The sequence below is a fragment of the Crocuta crocuta genome, unplaced genomic scaffold, assembly GCF_008692635.1.
Source record: "Crocuta crocuta isolate KB4526 unplaced genomic scaffold, BGI_CrCroc_1.0 scaffold216, whole genome shotgun sequence".
NCBI classification, from domain to species: domain Eukaryota; kingdom Metazoa; phylum Chordata; class Mammalia; order Carnivora; family Hyaenidae; genus Crocuta; species Crocuta crocuta.
The window spans coordinates 11,813,036-11,831,345 of NW_027531504.1; the positions used below are offsets into that span (position 1 = coordinate 11,813,036).

At 41.0% G+C, this 18,310-nt stretch overlaps 1 protein-coding gene across 3 annotated transcripts in view; it reads left to right on the top strand.

Annotated features, from left to right (window-relative positions):
• Positions 1 to 263: 263 nt before the first annotated feature.
• The window catches only part of KITLG (KIT ligand), an 81,874-nt gene continuing 63,827 nt past the window's right edge, over positions 264 to 18,310 (top strand). For all 3 annotated transcript variants that reach the window (XM_077772226.1, XM_077772229.1, XM_077772227.1), the window contains exon 1: positions 264 to 447. In XM_077772226.1, the coding sequence (XP_077628352.1) occupies positions 433 to 447 (15 nt within the window). In that variant the 5' untranslated portion in view covers positions 264 to 432. The remainder of the gene's footprint in view (positions 448 to 18,310) is intronic.

Here is an 18,310-nt window from a genome sequence, read left to right on the forward strand (position 1 = left end):
ACGAGCGAAGCGCCCTCGCGGCTTCCCTTTGGTGTGCGCCGGCGGCCGCCAGGCCGGGGGAAGCGCCTGGCCCGATCTGTTCAACTTCGGGGGCCTTCGCTGCGCTCCGGCCGCCCTCCCGGGTCGCCCCGCCGCGCCCCTGCCCCGTCTCGCTTCCCCGGGGCTCCGGAAGGGAAGGAGGCGTGTCCGGAGCAGGCGGGAGGGACCTGTATAAAAGTGCTGGCGGCGCGCGGGCCGGGGCTTCACTCGCCGCCTCGCGCCGGGACCGGGAGCGCCGTGGGAAGCACGGGCCGTGGAGAGGGCGCTGCGCTCGGGCTACCCAATGCGTGGACTATCTGCAGCCGCTGCTCGTGCAATATGCTGGAGCTCCAGAACGTCTAAACGGAGTCGCCACACCGCTGCCTGGACTGGATCACAGTGCTGCCTTTCCTTATGAAGAAGACACAAGTGAGTAGCGCGCGCTGGGAGCTCGCCGCCTCTCCCAGGATATCGCGCCAGGGGCCCGAGGGAGGCCGGCTGTGNGCGGCGGGCGCGTCCGAAACGCGGTGGCTGGGTGAGCCAGAGAGAGAGAGGAGTGGGAGCGTTGAGAGAGAGCTGGTGTCAAGTTTGGAGCTGCAGCCCTTAAGTTTGGAGCTGTCAGGAGGGAACCGCAGTTCCTGTAAAATGGAAGAATCTGCTCTTTGGCCGGAGAGAGTGTTTTCCCTTTTTTTTTTTTTTTTTTTAGTTCTNTTTGCACGGGAGAGGTTCTCCCGTGGATTCCAGCAGATTGCAAAACAGCTCCCAGCGCACCACGCTCGCTCTCGAACCCCGGGTTTTGTACAGCCCTCCAAGTGGGCGTGGGGCTCCTGCGGGCTCGGGTGCAGCCGCGGGAACGAAGCCAACCCGAGCTCCTTAGCAGCTGCGCTCCGCCAGGCGGAGAACCTGCCCGGCCAGCCCGGGAAACTTAGCTCTGCGAGGCGCTTGCCAGGTTTGAGGCTCTGGGTGAGTTTCCAGAGAGCCACAGATGGGGTAATACCACCACACTGCACCACCTTCTTCCATTACAGAAGAGAAGTTTTTTTGTTTTTGTTTTGTTTTTTTAAATAGGCACCTCTAATGATAGTTATTGAGGTAATTCCCAGTGCTGCTAAATTGTGCGTTATACATAAACACTGTGGGTAAAGCACCGCCCAGGGGTACAATTAGACGGTTTTTTTTGTTTTGCTTTGTTTTTTGTTTTTTTCCTTGAAGCAGCTATCTGACTTGTAGTTTGGAACGGGCTGCCAAGGTGCTCCCACCCATGGCTCTTTCTCCATTGCAGTTCATACGTCTTCTCACTTCTTCCCCTTAGGAATCTATCTGCGTAACTGCCGCGAGTTGGGTCAAACTGCCCTTTCACCCCCAAGAGGATCTCTCAGAGACAGCAATATCTGAATTGTGTGCAAGGGGTGGAAGTGGTGGGGGGAAGCGGGTGGAAGGAAATTGAGAATTTGTCCAAATCGCCAGTTTAGAATGAAGGCATCCCTGAGCTGAAAATGCTTTCTTGGATGAGTTGCTTTGTATCCTACTTTAAACTGATATGTAGGCCTGGGAAATGTACACATTCAGAAGGAAGTAGGAAGAATCGAGCTCCGTGCACAGGTGTGGAAAGGTCAGGGGAAGGGACGCTGCCTGGCAGAAAGGCGGTTTGTGCAGTCTGAGGCTAGCCGCCCAAGACTAAGCGGAGCACAGGCTGCTCCTGCAAGCAGGTTCATAGGCAAAGCATTGAACGCCGCCACACTGTGATGTTGAAATGCAAATGTTCAAGACTGGTAACAAAATTCAAGTTTTAATGTAATTATCTGACTTTGTACAAGACTTCTGCTTTGTGAAATAATAAGGGTGGGGCGGCGGAGGGCTTGGGGGAAGAACCAATTCTTTGTTATATTAGCATCTCCTCAGGTGAATAGTAGTGCTGGGATCTGGTGCAGAAACCGCTACCTTCTAGTTCAGAAAGGGGGAAAAAAAAAAGCCTCAACTTTCCTATTTAAACAAGAACACAGGAGACAGATCAGGTTAATGACCAACACTCCAAAGGGAGACGATGTACTATCCTGTCACTTTGAGAGTCAGGATTGATGATCCTTGCACCCTTGGTTTGCAAAACAAACGTGAGCTCTGTAATCTCCTTTCTCACTTTGATTAAATGGCTGTGTAAATCGGATTACATGGAATAATTCCATTGAAAACTAGAAAGAGGTCGATCTAGCCTGAAACGCAGTGGCGTTAGTGACTCAGTGCTGCCGACCAGGGACATTTGAGACAGCTAAATATTTTAGAAATGTGACCTGCTCCAACCAAGTTAAAGTGCAAGCCCTCCGGGAATCTTGCTGATGTTAAAGAGTTTGCAGGCAAAGGAGGGCAGTGCCCTTTGTTGAATGAAGGCATTCATTGCCTGGCATCTAATGACCTTCAAGGTTTCCTTTAAGGATACTTCTAGCAATTCTACATTCTTGCCACTGAAAACGAAGACACTTGGAAATAGTAGGAAATCGATACAATAATCCATGGACATGGGGGAAGGAGATTAGATCCTCGTTCATATTTTTAAATTTCCTATTCCAGAAGTTAGAAGTTTTCTGTGCAACTATATGTAGATGGAGAATAGCATAAGGAAATTAGACCTTAATAAGTAAAGCCATTTGTTCTGCATCTAATGTTCTCCTTGCCAGGGAGGCATATCTATTAATGCTCAACAGTTTAATCATTTATAAAAGTGACATCAATACCAGAGTTCTGTTTTAAGGCAAATGGTTCCATACGTTTCCATTACCCAAGATCTAAAATGAGAATTTATTAATTATCATCATTTTAACTTGAATTACAAGCTCTGCAAGAATTCCAGGGACACCAGCCACTCTGGCTTTTCACTCAATCCAAATAAGTGTGGAAATTCCATCAACAACCACTTGGGGTTTGATAAATGACTGTCATTTATTTAGCATGCGTGATAGACTTTAGTATTTGGGAAATAATTACATAGGCAATAGTCCTTAGAAGCAATTGTAACAGATTCAGTCAGCCTATAGTAATGAATGCACTTTGCATTTTTCATATTTCTTTTTTTAAACTTTTTTAATGTTTATTCTGAGAGAGAGAGAGCGAGAGAGCACGCGTGAGCAGGGGAGGGTCAGAGAGGGAGACACAGGATCTGAAGCAGGCTCCACACTCTGAGCTGGCTGTCAGCACAGAGCCCGATGTGGGGCTCGAACCCACGAACCGTGAGATCATGACCTGAGCCGAAGTCGGTCGCTTAACCGACTGAGCCACCCAGGCACCCCACATTTTTCATATTCCTGATTGTATTTTGTTGTGTGATTTTTAGTTTCTGAAGAGAACTGTGTCCCTGGCTTACAAAGAATATCTATTTCAATGTGTAATCACTTTTTTCAATGTAATGCTCTGATATACTGGTATATTAAATAACAATTGTATAGCATATTTGGCAAGACCAATTAGAAAACTGCTGTCAGTTTAACAGGCCTGGTGCCATGTTTATCAATGTTGTACTTGCATTTTAGTTTTGAGATGGTTTCTGAGAGTTTTCATGACTGCTGTCAGTTTTAGAAATACTAAGGAGAAATTCATTTTGCAGACTGTGTAGAAAGGCCATTTTAGGCACACATTAGTTCTCTGAAAAGAAACAAATAGAATGCTTGTTAGCTTATGTTATTCCAAAGAAAATAATCCTTTTTTGTCTGTATCAAGTTTGTCATCTGCGTGATAATGCAAGTTTATGGAAAATAACAATTATGAAAAGAGCATTTTTAAAGTTTGTCCTTAGATTGCATGCTTTGAATACTTCTAATTTATATAGCTTTTAATTGATACATTCTGCCAAGACTTTAAAAGTCAAGTGCTAAGTCAATTACATTTAATAGGAAGGTAACCATATGGAAATCTGAAGGCCTGAGCCAAACCAATTAAAATTGCTAAATTTTATGTCTAACTACTGATTTGAAGATAGCAATTGTGAGTCACATTTTTTCTTTAATGATAAGCGATTGAAATTCTTCCATCACCATAAATAACATTGGGGAAAAAAAATCCCTGCCCAAGTAGCTAGTCTGAATATTGGAGGATAGTTTCTTGCATTGAACCCCACTGCATGTGCCTTCTCCATCCATGTCTGGGAAGTGCCTAAACTATAATGGAAAGATCCTAGGCTCTTGCTTTTGAAGACTTAAACTCTAATTTCTGTTTTACCACTGGTAAGACAAATGACTTCAGGCAAATAGTTAAACTTCTAGGATTTCCATTTTATAAACTGTGTGATGATAAACTAGTTATAAAGTTTCTTCTCATGATTGGAAAGGACTAAACACAATTTTATATAGGTCTTTATGCTAGTACTGTGGCTTTCTATAGTTACAGTCTGAATTTATTGTCCCCCAGAAGAGAGTTTCCTTGCTGGCAACTTAACAAGCCAAAGAAAAACTGGCTATTGCAGCTAAATGATGCTTACCCAAAAAAGCAAATGGACCAAATTTTAATAAATCTGGATCTGTGAATTCAGTGTCTCCCATTATATAGGTGGTTATCTTTTTATAGACTAATTAATACACTTCAAATAGGAATGTGTGAAAACAAAGGCTATATGTGGCATGAGAGATGTTAAATTCTTTAAAAATTTTCTTTAGGGGCACCTGGGTGGCTCAGTCAGTTAAGCATCTGACTTCAGCTCAGCGTATGATCTCATAGTTCGTGAGTTTGAGCCCCGCATTGTGCTCTGTGCTAACAGTTCAGTGGCTGGAGCCTGCTTCAGATTCTGTGTCTCCCTCTCTGTCCTTCCCTCCGGCTGTGCTTTCTCTCTCTCTCCCTCTCTCTCTCTCTCTCTCTCTCTCTCTCTCTCAAAAGTAAAGAAATAAACATTTAAAAAATTTTTTAAACTAAAATTTTTCTTTAAAGGTAAAACTGAATGAGAGAATTAGAATTGAAAATAAAAATAGAAACTGGAAACATCATTACCATACCTGATTTATTTCCATATGTCTACACACTTGCTTTCTAAGTTCCCCTGGTATGATTCTGAGAGTTTACTGTAGACTAAAGATACTTGGTCAGCTTCCTATACTTCGTGTTCTTGCATTGCTCTCTTGAGGGAGGCCATGCATTCATTTCTGCGGGGTGTCTTTACCAGGCAACGTGCAATGAGGTTTTTTTGTTTTTTTCCATTATGCAAGTTTGAGAGACTTTTTTTTCTCTTTTTTCGATTACGTTAATGTTCCCTTTTGTAAATTAGGGTGTAAAGCATTGGGATATAAATCTGAGGAATGATCTTTTATCTTTGTTTTCTAGTACATGAATCATGAGCAGCTGCAGGAGACTCTTTCGGTGTTCATCACCTGCGTAGTCAGAACAATTTATGAAACAAATGGAGGGAACACCAAGATGCTTTTATAATAAATGCTGTTTTCAGTTATTTTGTGTACACTTTGTCTCTTAGAAACCATTGACTGTAGCCTTACTAATTTGTAGATGCAGCAAGATGGTTTTGCCATTTCACTTAATTATGGGTATACTAAAAACTGTTTACAAGGGCCAGGAGTTAGAGAAAACTGTCGTTATTTCATCTCTACCTGTTTCCTTCTGTCCAGGAAAAAAAGGAGATGGGTGGGGGTGGTGATTTTCTTACAATTAGGCCTCGTGGTTCTTTTTTTAAAATCACAATGTGTGTCATCTAAAGAAAGACTGTTCTTTATGTAGCTCTCTTTCTCTTTTGGCTACATTTTACTATGTTTCTAGGTTGTCACATTGACTTGGATATTAGGGGATAGAGTTATTAGCCCAGATAGAAGTTGTATGATTTGGGGAAGGTATTTTAATCTCTCTGAACCTTGGTTTCCTCAACTGTGAAGTCAGGAAACTAGGTGATCTTTTTTAAGTTTATTTATTTTTATTTTTATTTTGAGAGTGACAGCATGAACAGGGAGAGGCAGAGAGAGGGAGAGACCGAGAATCCCAAGGAGGTTCCACACTGTCAGCGCAGAGCAGAATGTGGGGCTCAAATCCATGAATGATGAGATGATGACCTGAGCCGAAATCAAGAGTCAGAGGCTTAATCGACTGAGCCACCCAGGTGCCCAGCAGTAGGTGATTTCTAAGTGCCTTCGAGGTATAAAATTCTCTATTTCTAAGATACTAGTAAAATAAAAGTTTGAACCACATAACATTTGAGCTTTGATTCTGAGATTCATGTAACCATTGCTTTGGTTTGGTGTAAATACAAATTAGAACCATTTATGATTATGAACCAGCCAATGGGGAGAAATGAAGATTTAAGTATAGACTGTTCTACTTTTAGCCATTTCACCTACCCAGTACAATTTCTCTTTAGTAATAATAATGGTATTGATACTTTTCCTGTTTTAACAATATACAGGAAGATAGTAGTTGAAGAGGTTCTTTCTCTGTTCTAATCTTTAAATTCTCCAAGTAAAAAAGAATCCTAAGGCAAGGGCAGATAGCCAGAAGAGGTCAACTAACAAAAGGTAATGAATGCCTCCCAGTATTTATTTGCTCCTCTTTGCCACCTCTGCAGCCTCCAGCATGTATGTGCAGGAAATGAAGTGGAAGGAGCATTAGTGGGCAGAATCAGAGGAATGGGTCCATTGCCCTGTGCTGGCTACAGTGCCCATAGCTGAGTCTTAGTAGTCATGGGCAAGTCCTGGGCAAGCCATGGGCAAGTCACAGACAAGTCATGGGCAAGTCTTTTTAGTGGTAGTAGTATCTGTGCATCATCACACTCCAAGTTAATCCTGAGAAGATCATGAAGAGGAGGGGTCTGTAGCTGGAGGCACAGAAGCTGAGAAAAAAAAAGGGAGCAGCCTTTTTGCCTCAGGGAAGAGACCTTTCCTGCAGATCACACTTGCCACTTGCCAGAGTCTCTCCTTGCTTTGGCTTTTCTGCAGCTCTAAGTCTGTTTCTCCTGCCTCCTTTCCTTAGGTTTCCTCTAGGACTGATACTAAGCTGAGAGCTGGGGCAAGCCCAGTAGCCAGCAGTAGGTTTCCCTTAGCAGTCCGAAGCCATGACCCTCCTTTTCTTCCTGTTGACATGAATTCTATTGTTGACAACATTCTTATTCAAAGATCGGTTGGACCTCTCTTCCAGCAAGACACCATAGATTCCTCAGAAAATAGAGCTGTGACAATGACAATAATGCTCTTCTCTAAACGCCTCAGAGGCAAGTGTGCTCCCCGTGAAAACAAAGTCAAAATTGAGGAGTGATCCAGGCAGTTAAACTAGCAGTTACCTGGATGCAGGAATTCAGGACTTGACTTTGCAGGTTGCCTTGAGGCTTTGAATACTGCTGATTAGAAGGTGGTTTTAATGGGGGCATTTAGGGTGCATTTTCTGTGTTCCTGGTGCATAGAAGGTGGCTCAAAAATCCCTCAGTTGCATTGCAAAGAATGCCTTGCTCTCGTGGAAAAGGGTGGAAAAGGTGAGAGCAAGAGCAAACCCGCCGTCAGTCCTCCCTTGAAACAGCAAGCCTCAATCTCTTTCACCTTTGGTGAAGGGCATCCCTACTGCATAATGGCCTCCCCTGTGGACCTGGGAGGAAAGAGCACAGCCCAGAGGGGGGCGTTGTGTTTGTCTTGTATACACACATGCTGTTGCTCTTTCAGGAGCAGAAGTTTATCTTCTGAACAAAAACCCTGTGGGTGCTGAGAAGTTTCGCCTCTTTTTCACCTTGATATAAAATCTCTGAAGCCAGTGACCTTTTCATTGTAGTGCCTTGACTAAACTCCAGGACCGAAAACTCCTCTCCTAATTGGCTTGTTTCTCCTTAATGCTCCAGTTTGAATGGTAGTACACCAGAGCACTGATAGAAATGACAGTTTAATAGTAGCAGTCTATTGTGAGGGTCCCTCTTCTGCTGAGTTTTCCACTGTTTCTTTGCACTCCTTTTCTCAGTGCCCTTTTAAGGACCTGTGCCCTGTGAAAACACACAGATTTCCTTGATTTCCAAGAAGAGCATTGCAGAGAAAGGGGTTCATGTTATAAAGGTCTTGACCCCCTCCTGGGATGTGTTGTCCATATGGATGGCTATCAAAATGTACATTCACCTCGGAGGACAGGGAGGAGAGGTTTCATATGAAATGGTTTCTAATGTGATCTCAAAAACCCAAGGATTGCAAAACAAACCCTGGCAGTCTCACATTATTTATGGTTCTGTGTAAACCTACAATTTAACGCTTCTGAAATAGTCAACACATTAGGGACTTGTTTAATGACCAACTAAAACCTCCTGTGATTGCTTTAGTTCGAATCTTGTGGTGATTTTAGAAAACTGCTCTATTTCTCTGGCCCTGCCCGGACATTTCTGATGTGTTTATTGTGCAGAGGACTAACACATGTTATTATATTGCTTGTTAGGTAAATTATCACAGTACAGGGGAGTGGCTCATGCTTTCAGCCTCCAGGTGGTCCAAAGTGGGAACCAAAATGCCAGGTTTAATAGGGGAGCTAAAAAACATTCAAGCAAAATGAATAGGAGGTTATCAGCATAATGTGTTTAATATTAGATGAAATAAGTTCTATGTAGAAAAGCACAGAGCTACAAAATAGGGTTTATATAATCCTTGTTTTTGCAACAATTGTAACAGGTTTGGGGTTTTTTTCTCATTTTTAAAAGTTTTTATTTCTTAATCCCTGCCCAGGAAAATCATTTTTAAACTTCAGTGCGTGTTTGTTTATAATGTTCCGTGGCCACAGTGCAATGTCTTAACAACATTTAGAAAGTAGACTTTTCTTCCCCCCCATTTGAAAGTTGGATCTTTTTTTTACCCCTAAGCAATTCAATACACTTTTAAATCCTAAACTGACTTGACCATTGTTTGTACTTCTGTACAAATGTCACACATAAATGATTCAGCTTGAAAAAAAAAAAAAGGAAAGTGTCAAATGTTTGACATTTAAGTGTGTAGCCATTTTAAATAGCTTCCATCATCATTGTGTTATAAAATCAAATCACCCTGATTCTAAGATCATGCCAGAATGGCACTTAGTAGAACACTGATCCAAGATTGATTAATTCACAGAATTTTTCTTCTGGGAGGTAGGTACTGTTTTTTTTCAAATCCCATTTCACAGATGAGGAAATTAAGATAAGGTCTTCTCTCTGCCAACTCCCAAGTGTTGATTGCCAAGACTAACACCCAAAGAGATTTAGCTGGCACAATCACAGTGCATTCGTGAGGCCTATTCAGTACCTCAAAGATGCACATTCTGTTAGAGGAACATTGAGTCCAAAAACAATTGCAATTCGGGTGTGAAAGCAGCTGCCAGTGATTAATTTGGACAACAAAAATTTTGTGATTCTAGTTGGCCTAGCTGCGTGGCTTAAACTAGATGCTTAATAAATACATATCAAATGTTGTGGAATGAATAGACACTTGATTCAAGTTGTTAGATGCTGATCTATTTTTAAGAAGCCTTTTTTTTTTATATAAACAGTAGACAAATTTTAACTAGACTGGGTATGTTATACAAACGCATGTGTTTGGTTGATGACTGGAAGAGTTACTCTGTTCACCATTTACAGCATTAATTTTCAGCGTATATGCAATATCATTTACTAACCGAAATTGGAGACATGCAAGAAAATAGAAAACATTGAATTGAGTTATAGCTCAGATGTATTATTGATTCTGCCACTTATTATTTATATGACTTTTAGTGCTTCTCTCTGAACTTCACTTTCCCGATCTTTAAAATGGGTGCAGAAATAACTACCTATTATACTACTGATGATGTAATAATTAAATGAGATCCTGTCTAAGGATACAGTGACTTGCACTTTACTAAATAGTCCTATCATCTTCTGCTGGAATAGTGAATCACAGAACATACGGCAAATCCACATGCTATAAGAAATAAATCACTATTAACAATACCTGGTTTTGTCTATAGGACTTGCATGAATAAATGAATTACAATAATCCTCAGAGATTAATGTCTTAACTCCCTTATATCTTAACTCCCTTATATATTGTCTACCTTCTTTAACACTCAAGTACTCTTAGCAAATTTGACAAAATTTCCCCCCAATTTTATCTCTTTCACCTTTTTCCCCTTTCTGAGAAAGTAAACAGTTATATGCCAAAAGACAAGCTGGTTAAGAAGAGAGAGAGCAGCTGGGGTGCCTGGGTGGCTTAGTCGGTTAAGCGTCTGACTTTTGCTTAGATCATGATCTCGCTGTTCGTAGGTTCGAGTCCCGCGTCGGGCTCTGTGCTGACTGCCAGCTCAGAGCCTGGAGCCTGTTTCAGTCTGTGACTCCCTCTCTTTTTCTCTGACCCTCCCCTGCTCATGCGGTTTCTCTCTCTCCTAGAAATAAATTAAAAAAAAAAAAGAGAGAGAGAGCAGCTAATTGAATAAGGAAATAAGACTAGTTAATAAGTTAATAGTGTTGATTACGCACCATGGATGAGGCACCATGCCACAAACTGCATGGGTAGATCTCATTGGATTCTGGGGGAAGAATTTTTCTTAAGAAGGAGATCTTAATTTTTTGAAAAAAAATAAGGAAACTAAAGCTCAGAGAGATTAAGAAAATTTGCCCAAGATTAAAAGGAGAAAAATACAAGTAAGTGGAAGAGCTTGGTTTTCAAGCCAAGGCTATTTAATTCCAAAGACTAGATTTCTCCTAAGCAATGCTGTAGAATAGAATGCACCCATATTTTAAGTGTGTACACGTCTACATGTGGTCCAGAGGACTGTGTGTGTGTGTGTGTGTGTGTGTGTGTGTAGATGATGGCTTTTAATCTGATATGAGCAAGACAGAGCAGGCAGAGCTGAGTTTCTGTGTGAGTGACCTGCTGCTTTTGACCCAGCTCCTCAGAACCACCACCCAGAAGTGTAAATAATTGTGATGAGCAACAGAACTCCCACAAGTCAGGGAGCCTCCACTGGCCACCAGCCTCTCCCACCTCTGTTTCCTTAGTCATCAGATACATCCCTCATCTGTTGTAAGGGAGGCTCCTTATAAACTATAAAAATGCCTTACAGAATTAGGAACTACTGCCAAATCCTTGGTGTCTTTCAAAGAAAATGGTATTTTCTTTTTGGCAGAGAGCATATTTTAAAATATTTTAAAATTGTGTTTCAAAAAAACTTCTTGAGGGAACATTGATGCTTCAGGGATTGCTTTAGTCAATTTGCTCTGACCTTCTTTCATGCTATTTTTGAAGACAGTTTTAAGTGGCTGTGATGATATTAGAAAACTATTTAATAATAATGGCCTTATGCTTATGTCTGGCTTTTAAAACTCAGCCATTTACATTGTGACCTTTGCTTTGTCATTCTTTGTCTAAGTGCAGGAATAGTAAAAATTCATTTTCAGGGTGTCTGGGTGGCTCGGTTGGTTGGGTGTCCGACTTCAGCTCAGGTCATGATCTCACGGTTGGTGGGTTCAAGCCCCGTGTCAGACTCTGTGCTGACGGCTGGCTCAGAGCCTGGAGCCTGCTTCAGATTCTGTGGCTCCCTGTCTCTCTGACCCTCCCCTGTTCACGCTGTCTCTCTCTCTCTCGGAAATAAATAAGACATTAAAAAAAATTTTTTAATTCATTTTCTGCCTCGATGTTAGGATTGTTTATACAAATGAATGTCACAATACCCTTAGCAGCATGACTGTGTAACTTAGCAGCACTTTATTGGAAATGAAAGTGTTAACTAGAATGAATCATTTGAGTGCAGGTGAAGGAGATAACAGAACAGAGGTGTGATGAAGCAGACACCAAATAGATGGCCTGCTTTGGTTGGCTAAGCACATCATCTTGAGCCTCACTTTCCCCATCTGCCAAATAGGGAGACCAATAGTACGTTTACCAAAGGTGGTAATAAAAATTAAATGAAATCCACAAAAAGCCCTTAATCCAGTGCCTGGCATATTGGAAATAATAAATGTTTGCTGTTATCGTGAGAATTAAACAAATGGTAAGTCTGTGTCATCGACTTCTCTCATAAAGTGACTTTAATTGCCAAGTATCGACTGTCAGAATGAAAGGGAGAGTTAAAGCGGTTCATCCAGATAACTCCGGCTTCAAACTCACTTCAGTCCTGAATAATTTGATTGTTTCCATTCCCTACTTTAACGAAAACTGAGAAAGTGCTAAATGTGCATAATTATAATCGCAAGATAGTTTACCTAGGAGAAGTTACTTCTTTCTATCATGTGCCCAAGGCCACAGAGCTGCTTCATGAACCAGCCAGTCCAGACCCAGAGTCTGTGTTCCTAAAGTCTGTGCTTGGAACTGGAGGGACAGAATATGAGTCCTTCCCCTGAATTGGTGAGTGGTTTCCTACTTTTCCCTGTCTGGAAGGAGAAGTCATTTTCAGCATTAGCAGAAATATAGCCATTTGTCCAGGGAGAATGGAAAGTACGTTTGTGTTGGAAGACCTAGGCCTTCCATCCGGCTCTTGACTCTAGCTTGCCAAGTTAGCTTGCCATCTTAGGCAAGTTATTTAACTCTTCTTAACCTTTTCTTACCTAGAATTTCCTCCTCCATAAAATAAGAATACTTAGCAGCTTTCTTCCCTTTCTGCCTCTCTCCTCCCTTTTCCTCCCTCCACCCCCATCTTTTCCTTGTTCCCCCTTTCCTTTTTTAACCAAGAAATAGTATGTTGTGTACCTGCTTTGTGATTGTCACTCACAGAATTACACTACTATAAAAAATAATTTTCAGTCTGAACACATATTTTCCTACTGTACTTTTAGGCACAAAATTATATGTTTGTGGAAAGTGCTTGACTCATTGGCCTCAAAGACTTCAAGGAGCATGGACTTTGGGATTAGAAGGAGGCCCAAGTCCTACCTCTGTTATTCACCAAGATTGCGTGCATGTTGTTAACATTCTTTCTCTAGGCCTTGATGTTCTCATGTGTGTAATGGGTTCATATGGGTAATAGTACACAAATAGAAGAATACAAAGATTAAATGAGATAATCTATGGAAGTTGGCTGATCCATAACTGATGTTTGATCAGTGGTATCTCTAATCTTTGGGGCTGTATTTTATCATCAAAGATCCATATACACCAGACTGTGTGCTCTGTGGGTCTGTTCCATTTTTGTGATGGCTATAAAAATTTACAATCTGTTGTTGAAAAGCAGAGGTTATGGGTGATTCTGGGAAATGGGATTGTGTAATGGTAAATGAAGATTATTAGTAAGGGGCCTAGCTTAGGGTCCACATTCTCCTTTGTAATTAAGGATGCTGACATATGTTTTGGCTACCTCACAAGCTGTTTGTGTGTGTGTGTGTATTTGTGGGGGGGGAAGGGGGGAGGGAGGNGAAGGGGGGAGGGAGGGAGGGAAATAATTGAGCAGTATTCTGTAGACCATGATGTTCTACTCAGGGGTCTAGGGTCATGTTATTCTAAGCCTTGAGTGATTAAAAAATTCAAACTTTCTAAATATATAAAAGCTTGTATTTATTAATGTCTTCCAAAGTGAGCCTAAAATAGCCTTCTGTATAGTATGTGTTGATAGCTTTAGAGATGCCTAGATCTGGAGTCACCCCTTCAGAAGGATGACTTCGAGTCACTTAATACTCTGATATTCTGATTTGTAAAATGAGGTTTATAATAGCGTCTAATTCCTCAGGTGGTTGTGAGGATTAAATGAGCCAGTACCTGCAGTAAATGCTAGCTGTTTTTAAGCAAAGTGTACTTTTGTTTTCAAAGCCTTTTTTTTGTTTTTTGGCGTGTTTTAAATTTAATAAGTGTGTGTGTATCAACAATTTGGGAGTGTTTTCGTTGTGAATTCAGGTCCTATTTTCTTGAAGGTAGTTGTGTTTAGAGTGTGAGGGCTTGATTGTCCAGGTTAATCTTCAAGTAAGTTTGTATCAATCAAGCAAGTTACTTTTATCAGTCTGTTACTTCAGGTAAACAAGCATTCCATTCTTTGACAGAACATTAAACTGTTGTGTTCCTTTTGATGGAGTGCTGACTTGTTCAAAGCGCTTGTGAAAGAAAACAGCTCCTGTTTTCTGACATTGTATAATCTAAAGAGCATTTCTAGAGGTTTCTTGACTGAATCTTTTACCATCGCTTCCTCAGTGATTAAATTACCAACCTAGAAATGTATGATGTGATTTGAGGTTCAGTTCATAGTAGATGTAACAAAAAAATCTTGAATCGACTGTGAAATCAAGAAGCGAAATTTCTTTTAAATGTTAAGGGAAAAAAAAGTACAAGTCCATTATTTTCAGACCCACAGGAAAATGGGATGGAACATTGTCAGATGTTATTTTTGTTAGTGGTAAGGAGGAGAGCTGGAGTACAAGGGAGCTTAGTTTTGCATTTCTACCTGAAAATTTGTGTCCTGGCATTTGAGGGGTTCTGCAGGAACGTCATAGCAAAAATTTGCTCATCCAGGAGATCCATGTCCTGAATACAGTTATGTGGTCTTGATGTTTTAATCTTTCCAAGGGTGTCCATTTCATGATCGAACAAAGCGAATAGTGATTTTTATAGTTTTAAAGGTTCTAATGCACACCATCTGGAGTGATTAGAGGGAGTCTCACTGTGTAGAGTTGAGTTTAAAATCCTCCCCTAACTTTTCATTACCTGCAGGATAAAGTCCAAACCCTCGAGACACTAAACAGGGTTCTCTGTCACTTGGCTGTTACTTACTTCCTCTGCTCTTCGAGTGGTTAATTTTATGACGGTGCCATCTGACAATGTACGGTGGTGCAGTGATGTACCTAGTACACCAACTTGGTCTTGAAGGCCATCAGCCCTTCTTCATCATGTTTGTCTAGCTGAGTTATTTCCTTTTCCCAGAAGCCCTCTGTGATGTTTCTTTGCCCTTAGTCTTCACCCCTGTTCCCCCTGTATTTACCCTGTGCTTCCATAGCATTAACAACAACAACAACAAACACATAGGAGCACCCTGGGGTCTCAGTTGTTTAAACATCTGACTCTTGACTTCGGCTCAGGTCATGATCTCACAATTTGTGAGTTTGAGCCTCACATCAGGCTGTGTGCTGACAGTGCAGAGCCTGCTTGGGATTCTGTCTCTCACCCTCTCTGCCCCTCCCCCACTCATGCTCACTCACTCTCAAAAATCAAAAAACAGAAAAACGTTATCTAGTATGAAAACAATGTGCTGAAATTATCTTCTTATTTCCCTGTCTGTCTGTCTAAATTATCTCATGTTGGTATCTCCAGTTAGTGGCTTAGCACCAAAATCTTGGTAAAGGTTTTTCGAACCAAACTCTGATCAGATGTAGCATTCTGAGTGTGAATCTGGGTATCTATCATTTTTTATGCCTGCTGACCTCAATTGTTATATGAGTTGGCACTAAGGAGAATGATTTAGGAGGTAAGAAGAACACTTTAGAACACTATTGTTATGCGTTGGTATCAATAAGAAATGCATATAACCATGCATACAACACTGGCCCACATAAACATACATTGTTCAAACATAATTCTGTTTGGAGAGAGAAATGGGCCACTTGAGCTTGGAGAAGAGACCATGGATTAAAACAGAGGAGGGTGGGCAAATTGCTGGCCATTGGTTTTCTTGTGTTTTTTTGTTTTGTTTTTTTTTTGTTTTAAGTTTATCCATTTTGAGTGAGAAAGAGTATACACACACGAGAAACTGTGTGCATGAACAGGGGAGGGACAGAGTGGCAGACAGAGAATCCCTGGTGCAGCCCCTGCACCATTGGCAAGGAGCCCAACACAAGGCTTGAACTCATGAACTGTGAAATCATGAACTGAATGGAAGTCAAGGGTCAGATCTTAACTGACTGAGCCACACAGGCACCCCAAGTTACTGGCCATCCTTAAGGAACTAATACAGTAGGTTGAATATCAGATGCCAGCAGTGTGTAGTGTCTGCTAACTCATGATGTATAGAAAGAAGGTTTAAGAGCCAGAAAAGATTGGAGACATAATACTGTTGCTGGTAGAAAAAATTACACGCTTTACATCCTCTGTCTCCATCTATGAGAGTGGTACTGTGTATGCTCCTTTTGACCGAAGAGGAATGTGGGCTTGGGGAGGTTGAGCAAGTGACTCCACATCTTCTATCTAGTCGGTCATCAGACCTGGTCTGTTTGCTCCTAAGCCTTTGCTTCATACTAGTATTTGTCATCTTCTTACGTTGCCTAGTTAGGGTGTTTTTCTTGATATATAATAGTGAATAAGACTGGGGTGCCTGGGTGGCTCAGTCAGTTAAGCATCTAACTTCAGCTCAGGTCATTCTCTCACAGTTTGTAGTTCAAGCCCCGTGTCGGGCTGTGCTGACAGTGCAGAGCCTGGAGCCAGCTTCTGATTCTGTGTCTCTGCGCGCGCTCTCTCTCTCTCTCTCTCTCTCTCTTGCTCTCTCTTGCTCTCTAAAATAAACATTAAAAATTTTTTTTAAATAATGAATAAGACTTTTATAAGTAGAGTAAGTAGGTTTTCCTCCATAGCTTACCTGCATTCAAGATGCTTTCTTTTAGATTTTCTTTTCATAGTTTGTGCTACTTAATAGTTAGCCGGTGCAGTAGACATGGACAGCGTGTTATATACATTCTAATAGTAATATGTATAATCCCTATCTGGAAAGTGATAGGAGACAGAAATATGGCAATATGAGAAGTACTAGCTAGTTCAGTATTTGAGTGATATTTAAGACCAGTGTGTTTAAGGAATTTAGCAAAAACATATTTCAGTACTTAAGATCAAACATCTGTTTATGTCTGGAGGAAACAGGTTAGAGGAGGATTAACAAGAAGTGATGTTTTCAGGTTTCATCTGTGATTAGAATACACCATGTCAGTAACCCCGGGTGGTAATACTGCTGCTTTACCATACAGTGCTAGGGTAACAATACAGTATAAGTTTTGTGTACTTTAAAAAATTTAGAGAACTCTTTTCATGCCAAGTTTTCAAAGTTCTAAATTTTTTTTTTCAAAGTTTACTTATTTTGAGAGAGAGAGAGAGAGAATGCCGAAGCATGATAAGGGCAGAGAGAGAGAATCCCAAGGAGGCTCCACACTGTCAGCATGGAGCCCAATGCAGGGCTCCCACTCAGAAACCATGAGATCATGACCTGAGCAGAAATCAAGAGTCAGACTCTCAATTCAGTGAGGTACCCAGGCACCCCAAAGTTTTGAAATTTTAAAGTTAGGCAACTTGTAGCATGGTCTATTTTCTTTTTTTTTTTTTCTTAATCAAGTAAGCTCTGTTTCAGGTGTAGAACTAAAATGTTAACATTTCTGGAACCCATAAAACTTCACAGGTATTAAATAACTATTGTATCAAAAAGAGCAAAGTCTACCTCCTGCCCTAATTGGCAAACGAAAGCTCCAAAAAGTACCATAAATGAGAAGAGGAGATAACATACGAAAATGAAACAGTGCAGTAGATGTGCATAACTGTCTGTGTAGATTTGGCACCTTAATCATAGAGCAGCTGAAGCATTTCTTTTAAATTTCATTTAACTAGATATGCTGCCCACACAGACCTCTCTCCACTTCCTGAGAGGAAGTAGGTCCCCATTCTCCCAGCTATGGTGAGAGAGCCCCGGGCTACCCAGGCAGTCCCCCTGTTTACATTTATTCCCTCCGCTTCTTTTGATTGCTCAGCAAAGCAGCTACTTTGAAAAGAAGTACTGCCCCCCCCCCAGATTATCTTTCATGGCTACCCACTCACCCTCTTTCCTGACCCAAGAAAGAAAGTTCCTTTTTTTTCCTTTTTTCTCCTCCTGGAATTATTTAGAGTAAGAACTTGAGGGTTTTAAAGTACATTTTTCATCTTCTTTTGTTTTTTTAAACCAAGGAATATCAAGTAAGCTTCCAAGTCCAACTTCAGAAAGAATTTCAGAACACAAAATAGTTTACATTTACTTTGAAGACTGTTAACTCAGAACCTTTTTAAAAATTTTAAAAACCTGTGATGCCACCACTCATATCCTGATATCTTGTAAAAGGTCATCCTTTTAATTTCTGTTGTAAGTCTTCCTTCCATGCTGAATTTGGAGTCTCCCCCTATAGAAGTGATATCATGGAGAATGCTAAGTATAATTTCATGAATGTCATGGTGGAAAATTGGAATAAAAGGGCTAGCCACTTATTGTTGCATTTTCATACTATTAGACTTAACTGAGGCCTGAGCAGTTACAAAATGCCTGTGTTAACTCTCTTGAAGAAAAGGGAGCTTTTTTATTCTTTAGTCATACTAGGAATAGGTCTGGATGACAAGAAAAATAATAGTTCTAAGAGCTTGTGTTTACCTGCTGTAGTAGGGATGATCTAGAGATAAGTCAACCAGTGCTTTGGGAAGAGATAAGATTAGCA